Source organism: Antedon mediterranea, chromosome 5 (assembly GCF_964355755.1).
Source record: "Antedon mediterranea chromosome 5, ecAntMedi1.1, whole genome shotgun sequence".
Classification (NCBI taxonomy): Eukaryota; Metazoa; Echinodermata; class Crinoidea; order Comatulida; family Antedonidae; genus Antedon; species Antedon mediterranea.
Window position 1 is genome coordinate 18,479,154 of NC_092674.1, and position 20,289 is coordinate 18,499,442.

Consider the following 20,289-nt stretch of genomic DNA (forward strand, 5'->3'; position numbering starts at 1 on the left):
TTTAAACAAATTATTAACCCCAGCAGGATTTTAACAATGTAAAGCTAATACCTAAAGCAAAACAAATGTATCTTTCAACATGCTCCGAGTCAGTGGATATATTTTGCCAAGTATTTCACTCAGTTTCTGAGTGCTTTCATTTGTTTGTTAGCAGGATTACTCAAAAAGTAATTACAAGATCTTTACCAAAATGAATAGACATATAGATATGTGGTCAAGGACCATTCCATTAAATGTTGGGACCATTTGGGACCACAGTCCCAATTCTGGACCACTTTTTAGTATACTTTTTTAGACCTGCTAGTGTTAAAAGATAGGACAGAATTTTTCAAAAGCCGGCGAGCAGTCTTAAAGTAACAAGTAAACTGAAATTGCATTTTCTCGAGAACTACTTGTCCAAAAAACTTCATTTTTTAACAAGAGGCAAATTTGCGATTTGTAATTTTAAAACATTTTTTGATTTAATGTGCACGTTTTTTGATGCGGGTAGTTTAAAAAACCTATTTCTTTTCAAATTCACTCGTTTGATTTTCGCGTTGCTGTTCTATTGTTAGTCGACTGAAGCTATTGTTAATTGAAAGGCTTGTTACATAACCATTACACCAAACTCGCGCATACAAATGCTTGTAATGAAATTAGCCTAAATCACAAACAGCATTAAGACACACACAAATATATATATTTTTTTTTTCCGGAGAAATCTTATGTAGGAGAATTTTACAGTAGGCGGAGGTATGCCCTCTCGGAGTGGCTTTCTAGTTATATTAATTTATTTAACTGCAGCAGTTTACTTGTCTATTGCAATCTTCTTGAACTTTCTAGGCCTTCTTCTTCTTCTTCTTCTTCTTCTTCTTCGTATTTGGAGCCAACTTCATATGTGAAGACTCTGCTCCTCCAACTCTGTTTTGCTAGCTCTACTGTATTTGGTTGTGTGGTATTATTCTATTTATTTATTCTTTTAGAGAGAGAAACTGACTCTCTTATTTATTTATAATTATTATTATTATTTTTTTTTCCCTTACTTCTCCTTTCACTTTTCTTTCTCTCTTTTCTTCTTCTTTTCTTCCCTTTCCCTTTTCTCTTTTTGTTGTTTTACTTATATAAATATATATAATTATTTAATCTATCCTTTATATAATTGTATTGTATTCAGACACCTTGTAAAGAGTAAAATAGAGTAAACTGTACCCAACATCAAACACTATGGACGTCTACCATCCGTGCCAACCGTATCACTTTCCTGGGCCGCTACCTAGGAGAGGCAGAATAAAGTAACTGAATACCCATTTACCCCGCCTCAGCCATCCAGGTGCCCAGCGAGCTGTCACCAAGACAGAAACCCCCAGAGAGTAAGTTGTGACAAGGTGTACCCTATTTAATTAAGTTTGGACAATAAGGGTTTTTGAATTCTGGTAGATGATTCCAGTCGATGGCAGTGTGTGGAAAGAATGAATACCTAAAGTAATCAACTGTTGAGTGAGGAATATGGTATGATTGACTGTTCTCTCTCCGACTGGGTCTACAGGTGTTTTTCATGACCAGTTTCATATCAGCTGCTTGCAGTAGTGTATCTTATCATATGGAACATTAACAGTCGAGCTATCCTCCTCCTCTCTTCCAAGGTTTCCCAACCAAGGACCTTCATCATTTCGGTTACACTTGACGTGCGCTTATAGTTGTTGCAGGCAAATCTAGCCGCTCTTCTCTGTACCATTTCAAGTTTACCAATTAAATTGGAATTATATGGGTCCCAGACGGTGTTAGAATACTCTAATACACAACATTTATATGCAAGGCCTTTTATCCGTTTGTTTCTGACACACACGTTTCGTTGCAAAAAGTTGAGTGCATTATCTGCCTTGGAAGTTATGGCATCCACATGGGAGTTCCACTTCATATCTTGGGAGATGTTGACGCCAAGGTATTTAGCAACATCAACACTCTTTATTTCGCTTCCACATAGGGTGTATTTCTGCTTTACTTTCTTCTTCTTCTTGTTATTGTGAGAAGCTCAATCTTTTCTGGGTGAAACTGCATTTGCCATGTCCTACCCCATTCTTCAAGTTTGTGGAGATCAGACTGCAGGAGACCGCTATCAGTATTACTTGTAATGGTGGTATATATCATGGTGTCATCAGCAAATAACCGGATAGTAGAGTTGAGACCACAGCTTATGTCATTGATATAAAAAAAGGAACAAGCACTTATGCACTTTTCCCTTGATCCCATACCATTCCAATTTTGACAGCAGTCGCTGGTGTCCAACCTTGTCAAACGCTTTGGCAAAGTCAAGTATACAAACATCAGTTTGCAGACCATCCATCATATTTGCTGTGATATCATGTACAAATTCTATCAACTGTGTCTCACAGCTCCGCCTTGCTCGAAATCCATGCTGCTTAGAATGTAGAATAGTTTTTAATTCTGCATGGTTCATCAGACTACTGGTGATAATGTGCTCCATGACTTTAGATGCGATACTTGTCAGGCTAATAGGTCGGTAATTTCTTTTGTCATTATGCTGGCCTTTCTTGAAGATGGGGACAATATTTGCATTCTTCCAGTCACTAGGCACAATCCCAGTATCTAAAGATTTCTTGAACAAGCCACAGAATATCGGGGATATTGTTATCTGTTGCAAGTTCTCGGAGCACTCTTGGGCTTATGTTGTCAGGTCCCGAGGCTTTTGCTGGATGGAGCTCTTTCAGCAATTTGCAGACTCCTTCTTCTGTGATGTTAACTTCTGGCATGAGCGTGTGTTCGGTAGGTGGGAATGTGTGAGTCAAGGGACTTTCATGTATAAATGTTGACTGAAACTATTGATCTAGCAGCTCGGTTTTCGCTTTATCACCGGTTATTAGTCTGACATCATCTTTAATGTCACTGACGCCAGTAAGTAATTTTTCCTATGTTTTATATATTATATTAGGCCGGGCTAGACCATAGTCCTTATTACAAGGTAGGCCTAGGCCCTCATTCTACAATGTTTTAATATATTTACAGTAATCTGTTTTTTATTATTTTATTTACAGTAGACTTGGCTACTACTGTAGGTATTATTTGAAAGTTGCCGTGACACTTATAGGCCACCGTAGCTGCGTCATTAGGCATGTCAGATAGCCTCATTCAACAATTTGGGAGATGGAAATCTTCTGTTTTCAAGAAATACATTCGTATTTCATCGTTCAGTTCATAAGGGTCAGTTCCGTGGTTTTTGTTTTGTCTGGGTGGGTGGTGAACCCATCTAAGGCTGGGTAGTGGCGCTGACACCCAGACTCACTCATGTCTACAGCCAATTTAATATTTTATTGTATTTTAATCAGAACTCAAGTAGATTTATAGATGTATATATTTGATGCTTAAATGCAAATTTGTTAACCTAATATTAAGTATTGTTTAGTAAGTAGAGTTTAATACTTTGATTTATACTTTGTTTTAGAATAGTCTGATTACTGATATCCGTTATGCAGTATTTGATTTATGGTTTCAGATGACATAACGTATAGGGCGTAACCCATTTTATATTATGTAATATAATTACGTTTTATACTATAAGTGATTTGTGTTAATATTTGTCATCTATGTTTTACCAATATACACGTTTTAATATTCGTCATTATAATAAATGACATTTCTCTCCAATGATGGTTTATCTGTGTTTGTTTGTTGTCCTGTTCGCTCGCTAGCGTAACACAAACGAACTTTCTTCTCTGGGTTCTTAAAAGTGTTAGGAACTCAGTTTAAGACTTGTTCTACCAGAAGAATCGTCGAGGAGTGACTTGAACTTGCGCTTATTTTATTGTATAGCTATGGTTTACGGCATCACTGCCTTAACCGCCCGGCCACTCGACTCGTCCTTACTTCAATATTATTTACTTTATCACTATTACTGCTGGCTGGATATATTATAATCAAATATTGGCCCTCCCAAAAACTGGACACTGAATAGATCCAATAATAAGTATCCTGGACCAACCTAAGGCAATGGGAACAGAAATGAATTTACAAATTAATATCATTATAAGATGGACACGAAAAAAACAACAAACACCTAGACGAATCAAAGCGATGTTGGAATTATCCGCTTTAAACTAATAATAGGAATAGATATATTTACATATAAATTGATAGAAACACAGTCGTCAAATTGAACAGGCAGGGTAGTGGCCAAAACCCCCACATAACTGAACCAAGTTTTGTCATGGAACATAAACAGTCTCACAAATGAAATGATTTGAAAATCGAATGAAAATAGTGGTTGAAAAATTGTAGCTTTCTCAACAGGCTTGTAAACAATTTCACCCCCATGGTTCAATGCAGAAAGATTAGTATTAGTTTGGTGGACTTTTAAAAACTCATGATTCACTGATTTGATTATACGTTAATTTTGTGACCCCTAAAAACATAGATTCATAGACACCACATTTATCTGTTTACACCCAGAGGCTGAAGAGTTATGAGCTATTAAATGACACATAAAGGTAACTGACCTTTGACAGTAAAAATCTGGCTATCACAGCTACTAGAAGGCTGCACGTTGTTGGTGGTATAAAATACAAAAACTAAACTTTTGTGTTACGTTTCTAGTTTTCCCCAGATTCTAAGAAAGTACGTTAACAATATCCGTTAAAATGTGATTCTGTATTGGGTATACCTACGGTTGGCACCGGAGTGTTGTTTCTATAACGTCATGTAACTCAGCAGTTTTACTGCATGTATTTTTTGTTAATAACAAATCATACAATTTGAAAAAAGCATAGGCCTAATAAGTGTGTACCACGCAGATAGGGCTCTGTGCTAGTTATTGATTATCACAGTTCGTACCTGTTGAGTAACAATACAAATACTACTAAACATGTTATGTTCTTATAATGATTTATTATCACACATCATGAACATATAGAAGAATAATAACTAATTCTTCATTCTAATTGTTGTTTTAATTCAGTGTGCTACGTTGTCTAGTAAGGTGTATAGTAGCAATAATGGAGGCCTATATCACTTTTATAATAATTAGCATGAGGATAAAACCCCATCGCGTAATCATCATTACTGGTATTCTCGTTATCAAAGAGAAACCACTCCATTTGAGCCGACATGCCAACAACTTCTTGACACTGGTTAACGTACGGGAATAGGTAGAATGGACTGTCGGTTGGCAAATGTATTGGATTTGTACTGAATCCCTCAATTTGACAGCAAAAGTACATCTTGGTGTCACTGTCATATGTTCCTTCTGGAACATTACCTCCGTAGTTGCTTCCATCCGTGTTCTTGTCATCCCAGAATATAAATCCTGGTTTCATATCTGAAGATTAAACAATAACAAATTGAATAAATGATACATTACATTAATTTTTTGCTACTCGGAGATTGCGGCAATTAACAAACTCATAGAATAATAAAAGACGCATACAACATAAGTTCTGGCTTAAATAGTTTAATTAGTAAATGAACATTCACCCATGTAAAACTGCAAATAAAAGTCATAAGCAAATATAAGTTATATAGCAATAATTTTCCAATTCTAAGTAAGCACAACAGGGATGCTCAGAGAAAAATAGCCCTATTGCCATAAGTGTCTAAATATTGGGCAGGAGGGAGGGAAAATTGTCTTCAACTTAATGTGATCGTGTTAACAGAGAGGGTGCTTGATCAAAGAGGTCGAAAAACCCGCCCTCTCCGTTCTCAAAATAGAATTGTGTTCCCAACCCAATTCTTGATTATTGGTTTCGTTAAGCGTGAATAATTGTGTAGTGGTTCCGTAATACATAACAGTATAAATTGCTGATGCAGACGAGATCAGGGTTACAGTATGATGCACTAAAACAAGCCATTTGATTTTCTTTGATTTATTTGCATCTCACTAAAAATACTTATTAAGATGGATGTTTATAAACAATTAAACATTTTTTTAAATAGATGCATGAGCCCCGAAGAACTGATGTTGCCCTTTTATTCATTCATTCATTCATTTATTTGATTAAAATCACATAAAAAAAGTAAAAAGGTTCATGAATAAAACAGTATTAAAAACAACATATAAAACAATGATACAAATATTTTAAAACATATAAAAACCGTATAAAAACAATGTTTAAAATATTTTATTCAAAAACCATTAAAAATTCTTAAAAGAGATAAAAAGGGTGAGAAAAAGTGATTTCGATCAGGATCGTCCAAGAAAACAAATAACTCAGGTTTATTTCCATTGGAGTCCTTGAGGTAAAAGAAAAGTTTAAAAAGAAGTTTAGATGCTATGCCGTTTCGATGCGAGATTGTTTTTAAATAATTTTCTAAATACATTTACACTCTCAGTACTTTTTATCGTAATTTGTTCCATTCTTTAATTGCTGAAGCATAAAATGTGCCATCTATAACATTACAAGAGATTGATGGAACAAAATTAAAATAACTGTGTCGGGTGCCATGTGCATGTTTATAAAATTATTACCAAGATATGGTGCTACATTTCTATACTGCATTTTGTGCACAGTGTTTAATTTTATTTGAGTCACCCTGTCCTCAACACACAATAGCCCTAAGCTATCTAGTTCGTTTTGTCCTACATGAAATCGAGGACCTTCATTAAGGATAAATCTCACCATTTTGTTTTGCATAATCTGTAGTTTATTAGGTTATATGCATTATCATGCATATAACCTCTTGATTCTGTCAAAATCTTTATTAGGTTATATGCATTATCATGCATATAACCTCTTGATTCTGTCAAAATCTTTATTTATTTATTTATTTATTCTTTCCTTAGCACTATTTTGTCCGTGAATTATCTTGATATCAGTTTCATCTATCTAAGTCAATTTTTCAGAGTATATTCCTCATGGCCAGGAATCGATGTGGTTATATTTTCACAATGCGTAATAAAAAATTACGCGGTCTACGCGTGATTTTACGAAATCACGTTTGTAATCATATCTTCACAAGCATGAATCACAATTAAACAAAATTTGGTACTCATAAATTTCAGGTCATACTTCATCATATGGCAATAAAATTACGTGCGTAGCGCATATAACGCTTGCGTACGCGCGCTTAAAATGTTCAAAATTGTCAAAATTTATTTTCGATGAAATTAGAGTACGTTTCAGGCAATTTTAAGCGTTTAAAAAATTGCCATGAGTGCGCAGATTTTTGCACGCGCACTGCGCGTTAAACGTTAATGCGCACTCTTTTTGCCCGATTTCTGTTTTACAATCTTTCTTTAATAATATCATCATATTTGATTCAGGTTTCAACTCGAAATTGCGTTATACGAGCACGTCAAAAGTGACTGGCTACGCACGTATAAGTTAACAAAATGGTGAAAATATGCTAAATTTTAAAATTAATATATATCGTCAGAATGCAGGGGAACACCTATTTTTTATTTCATTTTCTTGAAGTGTATGTATCATATGTATGATTTATTATCAAATAAAGAGAACAAAAGTTGATTAAGTCATCATTAATTGCATATTAAATTTAAAAAAAATTATTTCGACAATCAAACAAATTATGTCATTTTCTTAGGCCAAAATAACAAACTTAACATTAACTTTCTTCCTTCAAAAATTCATATATTAAAGTTAAAAGTAAGTAGTTTGACAGTGCATCATTTGTATACATTTTAAAGATGTCATCATAGTAAAAAATTATAATTCATTTCGGTATGTAATAATCTATTTGCATCAAAGTGGTTACTGCATAGTAAATACACGGAGGAATTTTTCTACAACTTTTAGTCAGTTGTGTACGGCTCGGTGGTCTGTGCTCGTGTCTATGGCTTTCAAGGTACCGAGATCGAGTCTCACCTTGGGAAACGAAATAAGATTTTTTTTTTATTGTCCGTATTGTTTGTTCAAATTTATTTCTTAGTGTATAGATTATACACAAGATTTATAATGAAATCTAGATAAAAATTAACTTATGTCTTTATTATTACGTAACAACAAATGTGGTTTATGACATTATACGCATATGGATCTTTGATCGGATTGTGATACCGGCTACGGTGTTCGCGTTAGCAAGGTCCTATCATATATTATAAATAATTAAAGATTTTGAGAAAATCAATCAATCAATATATCTTTTAAAAATCAATTATCTTTATTTAAATCAATGCATATAACCTATAATTCGTCATAGTGACGAATTAAATCTAGTTTATTTATTTATTCTTTCCTTAGCACTATTTTGTCCGTGAATTATCTTGATATCAGTTTCATCTATCTAAGTCAATTTTTCAGAGTATATTCCTTATGGCCAGGAATCGATGTGGTTATATTTTCACGATGCGTAATCAAAAATTACGCGGTCTACGCGCGATTTTACGAAATCACGTTTGTAATCATATCTTCACAAGCATGAATCACAATTAAACAAAATTTGGTACTCATAAATTTCAGGTCATATTTCATCATATGGCAATACAATTACGTGCGTAGCGCATATAACGCTTGCGTACGCGCGCTTAAAATGTTCAAAATTGTCAAAATTTATTTTCGATGAAATTAGAGTACGTTTCAGGCAATTTTAAGCGTTTAAAAAATTGCCATGAGTGCGCAGATTTTTGCACGCGCACTGCGCGTTATACGTTAATGCGCACTCTTTTTGTCCGATTTCGGTTGTACAACCTTTCTTTAATAATATCATCATATTTTATTCACTTTTCAACGCGTAATTGCCTTATACGAGCACGTCAAAAGTGACAGGCTACGCACGTGTAAGTTAACAAAATGGTGAAAATATGCTAAATTTTAAAATTAATATAGATCGTCAGAATGCTCGGGAACACATATTTTTTATTTCATTTTCTTGAAGTGTATGTATCTTATGTATGATTTATTATTAAACTAAGGGAACAAAAGTTGATTAAGCCATAATTAATTGCATATTAAATTAAAAAAAATTCATTTCGACAATCAAACAAATTATGACATTTTCTTAGGCCAAAATAACAAACTTAACATTAACTTTCTTCCTCCAAAAGTTCATATATTAAAGTTAAAAGTATATAGTTTGACAGTGCATCATTTTTGTACATTTTTAGAGATGTCATCATAGTAAAAAATTATAATTCATTGCGGTATGTAATAATCTATCTGCACCAAAGTGGTTACTGCATAGTAAATACACGGAGGAATTTTTCTACAATTTTTAGACAGTTGTGTATGGCTCGGGGGTGTGTGCTCGTGTCTATGGCACTCAAGGTACCGAGATCGAGTCTCACCTTGGGAAACGAAATAAGATTTTTTTTTTATTATCCGTATTGTTTGTTCAAATTTATTTCTTAGTGTATATATTATACACATGATTTATAATGAAATCTAGATAAAAAATAACTTATGTCTTTATTATTATGTAACAGCAAATGTGGTTTATGACATTATACGCAGAGGGATCTTTGATCGGATTGTGATACCGGCTATTGTATTCGCGTTAGCAAGGTCCTATCATATATTATAAATAATTAAAGAATCTGAGAAAATCAATGAATCAAAATATCTTTTAAAAATCAATTATCTTTATTAAAATCAATGCATATAACCTATAATTCGTCATAGTGACGAATTAAATCTAGTTTTATAGTGTTTTAGTGTAGTTTAGTCAAAGTGGTTTTGAATGAGGGCATAGCAAAGAATTTTTCCTTCGTTTTCTCTAAGAAAAGATGCTTGTCTATAGAGAAATTTAAGTCTACCATTAATACATTTTATACTTTGGATTAATATTTGTTCACCTAAGAGAATTTCATCAAGTGTTACCCCTAAGTATTTGATTGTTGACACTGTCTTTATAGGGATTTCATCACAGTATAATTTAAAATCTCCGACCATTTTCATTTTATGTTTGGTTCCAAATAACATGCCCTCAGTTTTTCCCATATGGAGGGATAACTTGTTGTCAATGAGCCATTTATTACAGGCTGACAATTCTGAACTTAGTCTTGAGGCTATTACATATGGGTTCTTTCCAGCTACTAAAAGAACGCTGTCGTCAGCGTATGAAATCAACTTACAATTTACCCTTATTTTTATATCGTTAACATAGCATAGAAATAATAGGGGCCCCAATATACTTCCTTGAGGCACACCATGAAAAATTCAAAGTGACTTAGATTCTACCTTATTTGTATATACAGTACTAATTGTTGCCTATTCTTAGATATGATTTGCATGACTTCAACATAACAGTACTGTATATGTAATATATATATATATCTAAATTGATACTTACTTGCTGGACAACTGGCTCCAACTTGGTAGATACAGTATTGGCCATTTGGCCACACCCAGTCATAATCTGTTGTTGTGACATCATGCTTCAAACAAAAATTGTCGTACATGTCGTTTTGCCAGATTGGGCCCAGGAAATGGTTTGGACTTGACCATTGATTGTTTTTCTCAGTGTCATGCTTCCGCCAACCAGTGTGCCATTTAAACTGTGGCGCTAGAGGACACCCACTTGATGGCTGCGGTAATCCGTATGTTCCTTGGGGCCATGTGATGGGGATTTCTACAACAGGATCTAGAAAACCATGTCATAGAATATTGCATTAATTTTGGCACAGATAACATACGATCTGAGCGCACATTCCTACTGAATCCTCTATACAATTCTCTTATCACAGTATTTTGCATTTGTGTTACTAGTAATTTGTTGAAAATGTTATTCAATTTCAATTTTTATTCGGAAACACTTTGATTCAGTGGCACAAACCATTCGGTGGTACATTCAAAACAAAATATACAGTATACAAATGGTATTTGATATTTCATTTGATAAACTGTAACTAGTAACAGTAATTATAATATACAATAATACTTATTATCTTTAGTTAGGTAATGTGGATACAATAATGGGATCTAGTTGTCATTGATCATTTATAATGTTTACAATTTGAATCAATCTATGCTGCAATATTACATTTTCAATATAGATGTTAAAGCATTAAATGACAATACATTACAAAAATAATGTTACTTTAAGTATGCCTACATTATTGTTGGTCTACTTAATACCTTCTGATTTAATTGCATTCCTGTAGGCTGGGTATCCCCACATGGCTTGATCCATGTTTGAACGTATCTTTGCTAGATTGTTGATCCAATCTGCCTTACATAGACCATCACTGACATAGTTGCTGAACTGTGTCCAGTAGCCATCAGTGAAAACCTCTTCCATACCAATTACTCTAATTGAAATAGGTTCGTGCATGTTGACATCACCACTTCTTAATGTATACTGAAAACTGCCAAATTGTGTTTGAGACGTCATACCACTCTGAAACTCGGTCATGGTAACAGTCACTGAAGCACTGAATCCAAAAATACCAAAACCAGTTGTAGTACTCTTAGTGTTCTGTAAATGAGAATGAAGAAACTGCTAAAATAATAGCTATAACTACAAACTGAATGCATGGTTATCTATGAGTTTAGAATTGATTTGCTAAGTATCAATCATTATATATTTGTATACATTATTACTTTTAATCGTAACGTCTGAATATGATTACATGCGCACGCGTATGTGGACTTTTAATAAGATTGTATTCTGGGTTTTACAAGTTATGCAGCCTTTTTATCAGTTTAGATTAAGTTGAAAATGTGCACGTTCGCACGCGTCACCCAGTATGAATAGCTACGCAGAATTACAAAACCGGTTAAAGTAATTTTTATAGAAGACTCAAATAAGAACTTAATAGAATTTTATTAACCGTTTCCATGGCGTAATGGACAAAAGCTGATTGTGTTTCTTGATATCGATCTAAATTCTTTGTACCAAGGTTGACTTCAGTTACAACACTCTGAAATTACAATGACGTAATGAATGTCAATCAAAATATGAGTAAATACTCTATGATAGATCAAATGGTTGTAAAACTGTACACAAGGATTCATGTTTAAATTTTTGAAATTGCCCTTTATGAAATAGCCGTAGTCATACACGGTGACGGTTTGTGTCAAAGATTATTTAATAGGGATATGATACAGTATAAACTTCTTTTTAGATTTACTAATTTACTTACAACACAAACAAAGCGTTATACTGCGTCGGTTCTGGACAACTACCACCTAAACAACCACCACCATTTACCAGGTAGTACGATACAATTATACCCAATGCAAAGTATTTTACGTAAATGTCTGTGTTCGGTTAATAGTTTTTAGAATTTATTTTGTTACGTAACAATTTTCATTGTGAAACGCAAAGCTGCTATACGATATTACTTACGGTTCCCCAGTCATCAAGAAAAGTCATGTATGTTGCGTTGTCCGCAGCATCAGGAAGATTGCATGCTTCTATTACAAAACTTTTTGTCAGGGGATATTGATCAAAAAATGCAAGTTCTGATGTGTACCGAGCTTGTCCAAGATTACACACTGTACGGTTCTCATAATACACATAGTGGTTGGAATCAATGGCCCTATAAACTTCTTCGTATGCTATCCGGTGGTATTAGAAAACAATTTTTTTAAAGTAAAGCAGTTGCTGTTTAGGTAATGGATTGCCAATAAGAATAATTACAGTACTTTTTTTAATTTTTTTTTATAAGAGGAAATACTATATAATATATATGTTTCGTTTTATACGTCTACTTACATTTACTCTTTGAAAATTCAAATCCAGCGTATTTGTTTGAAAAACCAACTAAAAAAAAAAGAAATGTGAAATTAGAATAAAATCAGAATCTATTACACGTTCATTACACGATGTTAGACTACTGTTTTTATGTATTTTTTTTAAAAAGCACACACTTCGGCGTTTAATTATCCGAAATCTTGCCGTTTTTACTTTACTAATTTTTGTTTGGTGTAGCACCATTGTCCAGTTTCTACGGCATTTGAGTAAGTGAGCTGCCCCATATTTGTTGGTCATTATTAATGAATAAAATAAGAGATTATGTTCATGTAAAAGACTATTTTTACTGAAATACTTTAGAAAATGGCACAATTACACTGATAAGTCACACTAACCTTTCCAATCAGTTTCTTTCTTCAATTTTTGTTGGTAACTTTCTGTACCCCAGAATATTTCTTGGCTAACTGAATTTGAACAACTTGAGCGTGGTACAAAGGTTACCTTTAGAAAAGTATTTATTATCTTTAAAAAAAATCTGTTATGTATTTAATATCTGTCATAATTAACGGTCTAATGAAATCGATTTGGAATACAGATAATATTTATGCCAATGTTAAAGGTAAAGTCTCCTCTGGTGTAATTGATAGATATCTTTGATATTGATTAAGGAGTAAAGTAAGGTGTGTTTTTTCACTTGTATGTAAGTAAATGAAACATGAATGGGTAGCCTTTTTTGGGCTGATGATATTGTATTATTAGCTCACAATGAACTGAATGAAAAAATGTTTAATACTTGCAGGAAATTTTGCCAAGGTATCTATTATCAGTAATTTTGATTAACAGAGTAGGAGCCTATATTATGGGATACTAATGGAGATAGTTCTCCCATTGTTCAGTATGGTGCTCATTAGATTAGATCTAGATAAATTAGAGCGTATCTCTAGCTCCAAATGGCACGCTATATCTTAAAAGCACCTCAAAAATACACCTCGTGCTACCTTAGTATATTATGGAGAGTTTGGTTTATCTCCAATTAATGAGATGCATAAAGCTCGTCGTATAAAGTATTTTGAAATTATAAAGATGGAAGACTATTGATGGCCAAAATAATGTTTATTGGAATGTTTCAACTTAATTGTGAATTTAAAGACGCTATCCTTAACAATAATTAGCGACCTTCAGGTAATCAAGTGTAGTTTGATTTTGTTTTAAGAAACACTTGAAAACCAGTTAGCAAATGCACAAAAGAGCAGAGCATTTTAATATTTTACCATTACACCGTATGCAACTAGTCACTCATCCTGATGATATGTAAATTAGCTTAAATATGCAAATTAGGGTGAATCTACAGGGTTACCATATCTCAACAAGGCCATATAGATGGCTACAGTCGCGTGCTCAAGTTAGTGTTTACCGACCGACCGAACAACCTACCAACCGATCGACCAACCGACCGAAATTGCTGAACATGTTTAAAAATGTTGAAAATGTTTAAAAACATTTATATTTTTTAATTTACACGTTCGTAGCCGTACGCGTGCAAAAATACTGCGCACTCATGGCAATTTTTTAAACGCTTAAAATTGCCTGAAACGTACTCTTATTTTATCTAAAATAAATTTTGACAGTTAGGAAAATTTTAAGCGCGTACGTAATTGTATTGCCATATGATGATTTATGCCCTGAAATTTATGAGTACCAAATTTTATTTAATTGTCATTCATGCTTGTAAAGATATGATTACAAACGTGATTTCGTTAAATCGTGCGTAGACCGCGTAATTTTTTATTGCGCACCGTGAAAACATAACCACATCGATTCCTGGCCATAAGGAATATACTGTGAAAAATTGACTTAGCTAGATTAAACTGATATCAAGATGAGTTTATATACAAGTTAGTGTTTACCGACCAAGCGACCAACCAACCGACCGACATAGTGTGAGCTGTAGATTCGCGTTGCACGCGACTAAAAACTAATTGTTAGTTTTCACTGATTAATTCAGAATGTATATATTTATATTTGCTCTAATGAAATATTTTACGAAAAAATGACCGGAAGTACGACATTTGACCCTTGACCCCATTTCTCAATATTTGCATATATAATGCAACTAACATGTCTGTACAGACTTTGTTTTGGCCTCAAATGACTCGGATACAGGTTTTCTATAGTTATTCCCAAAATCACGCCTTTGTCACGCACCTCGAAATTATGCAAATCAGTAAATTATCTCGAAAATGCTAGATAGTTGATTTGTTCAAGGACTTGTTCACAATGTACATATTTGAATTTGCTCTAATAAACATTTTGCAAAAAAAATGACAGAAAGTACAACATTTCACTCTTGACTCCATTTCTCAATATTTCCATTTATGTGTCTAAAATAGTTTTTGCTTCAAAATGTACTGTTTTCTACAGACATTTTAGTCGCATTATGTATGCAAACATTGAGAAATGGAGTCGATCAAGGGTCAAATGAGAAACAATGCACTAGCTCGCGGTGATTGTCCTCTTGTGGACGGTCTTTGATAGCGGGGCCATTCGGCCCGGGAGCGATTTTTTTTTTCGTACATATGTTGGGGACCCCTCATGAAACGTCACAAAATAAACATGAATAATTCATCAGTTAAATTATCTTGTTTCGTGTGCACCCAAGCGTATAGCAACAAGAAGTGATTACACAACTGCGATACGATACTTTCTACAGTAGGCCTAGGATTCTAAGTCAATTCACGTGATTGCCTTCGCGCACTCTTCTTCACACGCACACCACTATGCAAAATGTGTCGAGTCGAGGCTAATCGACAGCTAGGCAAGACATTACACTAAGTAGTAATTCATTGGACATAGCCCAAAGAAAGCTTAGATCCACAAGAATAAGAATGTGTATGATTTGTGTACTTATTTTTTTAATTCTGCTATTTTATTATCAAACAATATGCATGTACTCAAAGGAACTTTAAAAATGCGCGTATATTAACACATATGAGATGGGAAGATTAGACCCACGAGAATAAAAAATGTATTTTTGTGTAATGTTTATTGTTTAATTTTGCTGACTTATTACTCGGATTGTGTCATACCTACACACACACGTCACACATACCCACACAGCTACTACTAAAATAGACATGGGTTTAGAGACAAATAATTAGGCCTAATAGTATTAATAGAAACTATAATTTTAACACGTAATTCTTTAGTAATACATTATATTAAAAACACCATAAACTAAAGGCTGATTATTTCGACAATCCACACAAAACGCAGCTATTCTTCTATGAAATCGCACGTCGCAACAACAGCGGAGATAGGCCTAGAATCGTACCGCAATACGCTTGGGTGCACACGGAACAGGAAAATTTAACTACTGATGAATTATTCATGTTTATTTTGTGACGTTTCATGAGGGGGTCCCCAACTTATGTACGAAAAAAAAAATCGCGGCCCGGGACCATTCGACCCTAAAGATGCAATAAAGCAAACATTTTGAAAACATTCTCGAAAATGATCATTTTTTAGTTACGCGAACAATAATGTAAACAAGTTACACCCTCTGTTGGCCGCTTGGCAAATGCACAAAATAAACACAGTTTTCGAAGTAATAAATTGAATATAAAATTACCTTTTTTTAATTTATTTATTTTTATATATTATATGAACATTGTCAATATCAATAAAATACGGATGTTAATCACCTTTAAAAACTTGATAAATACCAAAAAAAAAAATTTAAATTGGTTTAAAGTGAGACGTTTCGGCTCACAAAGTGGGATGTTTCGGCCCAAAAGTGGGCCGAATCGTCCTACCAAAAGTGGGCCGAATCGTCTCGGGCCGAATCGTCCCGGGCCGAATCGTCTCAGGGCCGAATCGTCTCAGGGTCGAATCGTCCCGGATTCCAGTCTTTAGGCTTAGCTAGGTTTAGTTTTGTAGGCATAGCTGGTAAACAACAGTAACGTACGAAAATCGTACGCTAGGTATAGGCCTAACCTGACGTTGTCTAGTTGCTGCATTAATTGTCTTTCTGTTTTTGCCAGAATCCGTAATACAAATTGGGGGAAACCCGGTATTTTCACTGAGAAGTTTCTTCCATTTATTTTGGCCTTCACGATCGATCGAAAAGTGGGTGGATCACAGAAGAAAAACTAAAATAACAATCCGCGCGCAATGCATGTTGGGATGAGTTTATTCTATAATCTATTTATATATAGTAGCCTATTATAAAAATATAAATAATTGATTTATATAATTGTATAGCACGTTAAGATATTCATCACACTTTTTTGAAATAGTAAACCTTATTCCTCGCATGTCTTACACTTTTGGAAATTATAAAATGATGCCTCGCACAAATATTGGGCGTGCCTCGCATGCCTCGCTGCCTCACACTTTGTCAATACTCCAGGGAAAGATCAAAAGTTATATCAGGGAAGAGTGACCCGATCGTCCGACAATCGATATATCACAATTTAGCAAATATGCTTAATTTAGCCGGCCCTTGGAGACCTATGTAGAAAATAATTTAATCAATTTTGATATTGGTGTAGGCCTAATCATACAATATTTCTGTTTTAGTACGCTAGGTAGTACGAACGATTTTCCTTTGTTCACGTACTAGACCTAAGTTACATCAATTTCGTTCTCTTCCTGCCTCGCACTTTAGGGAAATGATAAAATGATATCTCGCATTTTTTTTTATAGTAAAACGATGCCTCGCATAAATATTTGACTTGCTTCGCATGCCACGCGTGCCTCGTTGCCTCGCACTTTGTTGTTATATATCGGTATCTTTATTTTCATAAAACATCAAAAATATAATACAATATTAAAAAATATAAAAAAGTTGAATTGGGCCACTCATTTACAATCTGTTAATATACAGTATAAATATAAAGGCCGTACACAAATTTATGTAGCTTAAACGTACCTGATCAGGCACACTGTATTGGTTATCGGACGAAAGTTTGCCATTGTCGAAAGTCATTTTAAAAACTTTTCTTGTCGTTAAAAGTCCAGGATCGACACCGCCAATAGCAATATCACTTCCATCTGGATTACCATCGAGTACATTATAGCCAATTCCCAAAAAATTTATTCCCGAAGGAGCTGGTAAAGCAGCACGGGATGTCACAACAAAAAGTGTGAACAAGAGCACAGCGTTTGACGTAAACTGAAACCTAGACACAACCCAATAAAAAGTCTTTTGTTTAGCAGAGATTATATGTACAACTATTGAATTTAGTAGTATTATGCAAATAGGTCTGCATATATTTCTCATGAGTTAAAAATATAAAGAGATCTCTGTTTTATAACAAAATGCGCATGAGAATAGTATGGTCTTTTTATGATATTCTATCATTCGAGATTCGATTTGCAAACAAATGTTGTTATTTGGGGTTAGCCTTTAATCGGATGGTAAAGTTTAAATGTGTCAATTTTGCTTGATGTTCAAAAATTAAAACTATGCCTAAATAACGTTGTATTACATACCTTTGTTGAGCCATTTGATGTATGGGTAGATGTATACTCAAATGCTGCAAATAACAATCATGGGTAAAGCCTAATGACAGCATCTGGCAAATTCGGACAATTAAGTATGTTCTTATCAAGATAATTTTTTCACTGATAACAGCTTTCTACCAAATTAATTAGGTTTAGGCCTACGTATAGGTAATAAAACACTCTGGGATGTTTCACTTATATATATAAATTTACGTATGGGCAAAATTCGGTAAATGTTTACTAGATGGTATATAAATTTGGTTCGTAATTTCGGTACTGATTTTAACCTTATAACATGAGTCATTAGTTTAAAGCACATCTTCTATTAGAATATTATGCCAATTGTTATCATCATCAACCTCTGTGATTTGTGAAAAGTTGGTTGAGACAAAAAAAAAATTGACGTCATTAATTACTAAACTATCTGGGGTGGAAGATAACTATCTGGGATGCTGAGATGAAAGCCGATACTAAAACGTATATCATTTAATCTCAGAAGATGAGACCATGGAGCTATAAAATTAGCTCCATTATAAGACTGCAGGAGAAGTGGTGCTGTATTTGTTTCCAAAGTGGGCGGGTCGTACGACTTGTACATAGGCCTACAAACAACTTGTAAGGAGCACATCAATAGCAAAAATTAATCATTTCTTAATGTTTGTTATTTATTTATTTATTTATTTATTTATTTATTCATTTATTAAGGTATAAAAAAACCAGCAGCAAGAGCTGAAAAGGTTGGATTACAATCATAAACTGAGAAGTAAAATACATCATAAGAGATCTAAACTAAACATTAAACTTAAACTTAAAGGATTCGTGCTAAGTGCGGAATAGTAGACCGCCTATATCTTTCTGTACGACATCTGCAAGAATCCAACTTTGAGCTAGTATTGCTCCTTAACGATCTTGAATGCCTATCAGAGTTATATGCTGGTAACATATTTCTAAATTTGGTAGATTCTAAAAGACTCTTGCCAAACTTGAGAAGAATCTGTTCTCTACGGGACTTTAAAGAAGGCAAACCCACTTGCTCTAAGGCTAATTTATAGCTAACATAATGTGGGCTCAAAATTATGCGCAATGCCCGTTTTTGAATTTTTTCTATTAAATTAGATTGCTGAACAGTTAATGATGAATGCCAAACCTGGCAGGCATATTCCAGCACAGGTCTGATATATGATGTAAATACTGTAACCAGGTCACTGACTGGTGCACTAGACCTTTTCAGAATACATAGTGAGAATAGTCTACGCGAGGCTCTTGATGTTATATCATTAACATTTGAACCCCATTTGAGGTCATTTTGGATTATTACACCAAGCAGTTTTAACTTGCTAACCATTGGAAGATTAAAATTATCAATAGTGTATACTAAATTAAGCTGCCGTTGCTTTAAAAAGTTAAATTCAATTACTTGGCATTTAGCTGGTTTAGGTAGAACATCATTAGATGCACACCACTCACTGACACTGTTAAGGACACTTTGTAAGTTGGAGGAAGCACCACATTTGGTTACTTCCCCTAGAGTCAGGTCATCCACAAATTTCCAACGCCTACAACTTTCAATGGCAGCATCATTTACTAGAACCAAGAATAGTATGGGTCCCAGTTTGGTTCCCTGTGGTACCCCACAAGAGATTGATTTGGTGGAAGAAATGTGCGTGCCAAGTTTGGTAGTATGAGTTCTTTCACAGAGAAAGCTGCAGACGATGGAAACAATGGATGACCTAACTCCAAGTTTAATTAATTTATCTATAATAATTGTATGATTAACTCTATCAAAGGCCTTAGTAAAATCAATTGTACAGAGTTCAACTGATTGTTTGGGCTTGTCAAGACTTTCATAAACATAATTTAACATATCCACAAGATAATGTATAGTAGATGAACCTTTAGTATTACCATACTGCTTAGTGTCTAATTTATTATCAATATCCTCAATAATCTATTTGGCAATAAATGCTTCAAAAATCTTAGCAAAGACCGGCGTCAATGATATTGGACGAAAATCATCAAAAGAGCGGATCTTGTTTTGTTTTGGAACTGGAACTTTTGAAGCAGTTATACAGATTTATTAGAGAGAATGAATGTACGCCATGCAATTGTTCTTTTGAAGATATGGATATACTGTACTTAACAAAGTATAGCATCGCTATTCTTTCAAAGGCTGGTACCTCAACAGAACATAGCGTGCTTTTCAGA

General features: G+C 34.1%; 1 protein-coding gene across 1 annotated transcript; it reads right to left on the reverse strand.

Annotated features, from left to right (window-relative positions):
* Positions 1-4,864: 4,864 nt before the first annotated feature.
* Positions 4,865-18,086, reverse strand: LOC140049762 (uncharacterized). Its single transcript, XM_072094711.1, has 9 exons — positions 18,073-18,086; positions 17,510-17,759; positions 12,975-13,080; positions 12,601-12,648; positions 12,232-12,443; positions 11,714-11,803; positions 11,019-11,358; positions 10,234-10,524; positions 4,865-5,308 (listed from the first exon to the last, which is right to left on the reverse strand). The coding sequence occupies exons 1-9, from the start codon at positions 18,084-18,086 to the stop codon at positions 4,962-4,964; spliced, it is 1,698 nt and encodes a 565-aa protein (XP_071950812.1). The 3' UTR covers positions 4,865-4,961.
* Positions 18,087-20,289: the final 2,203 nt, after the last annotated feature.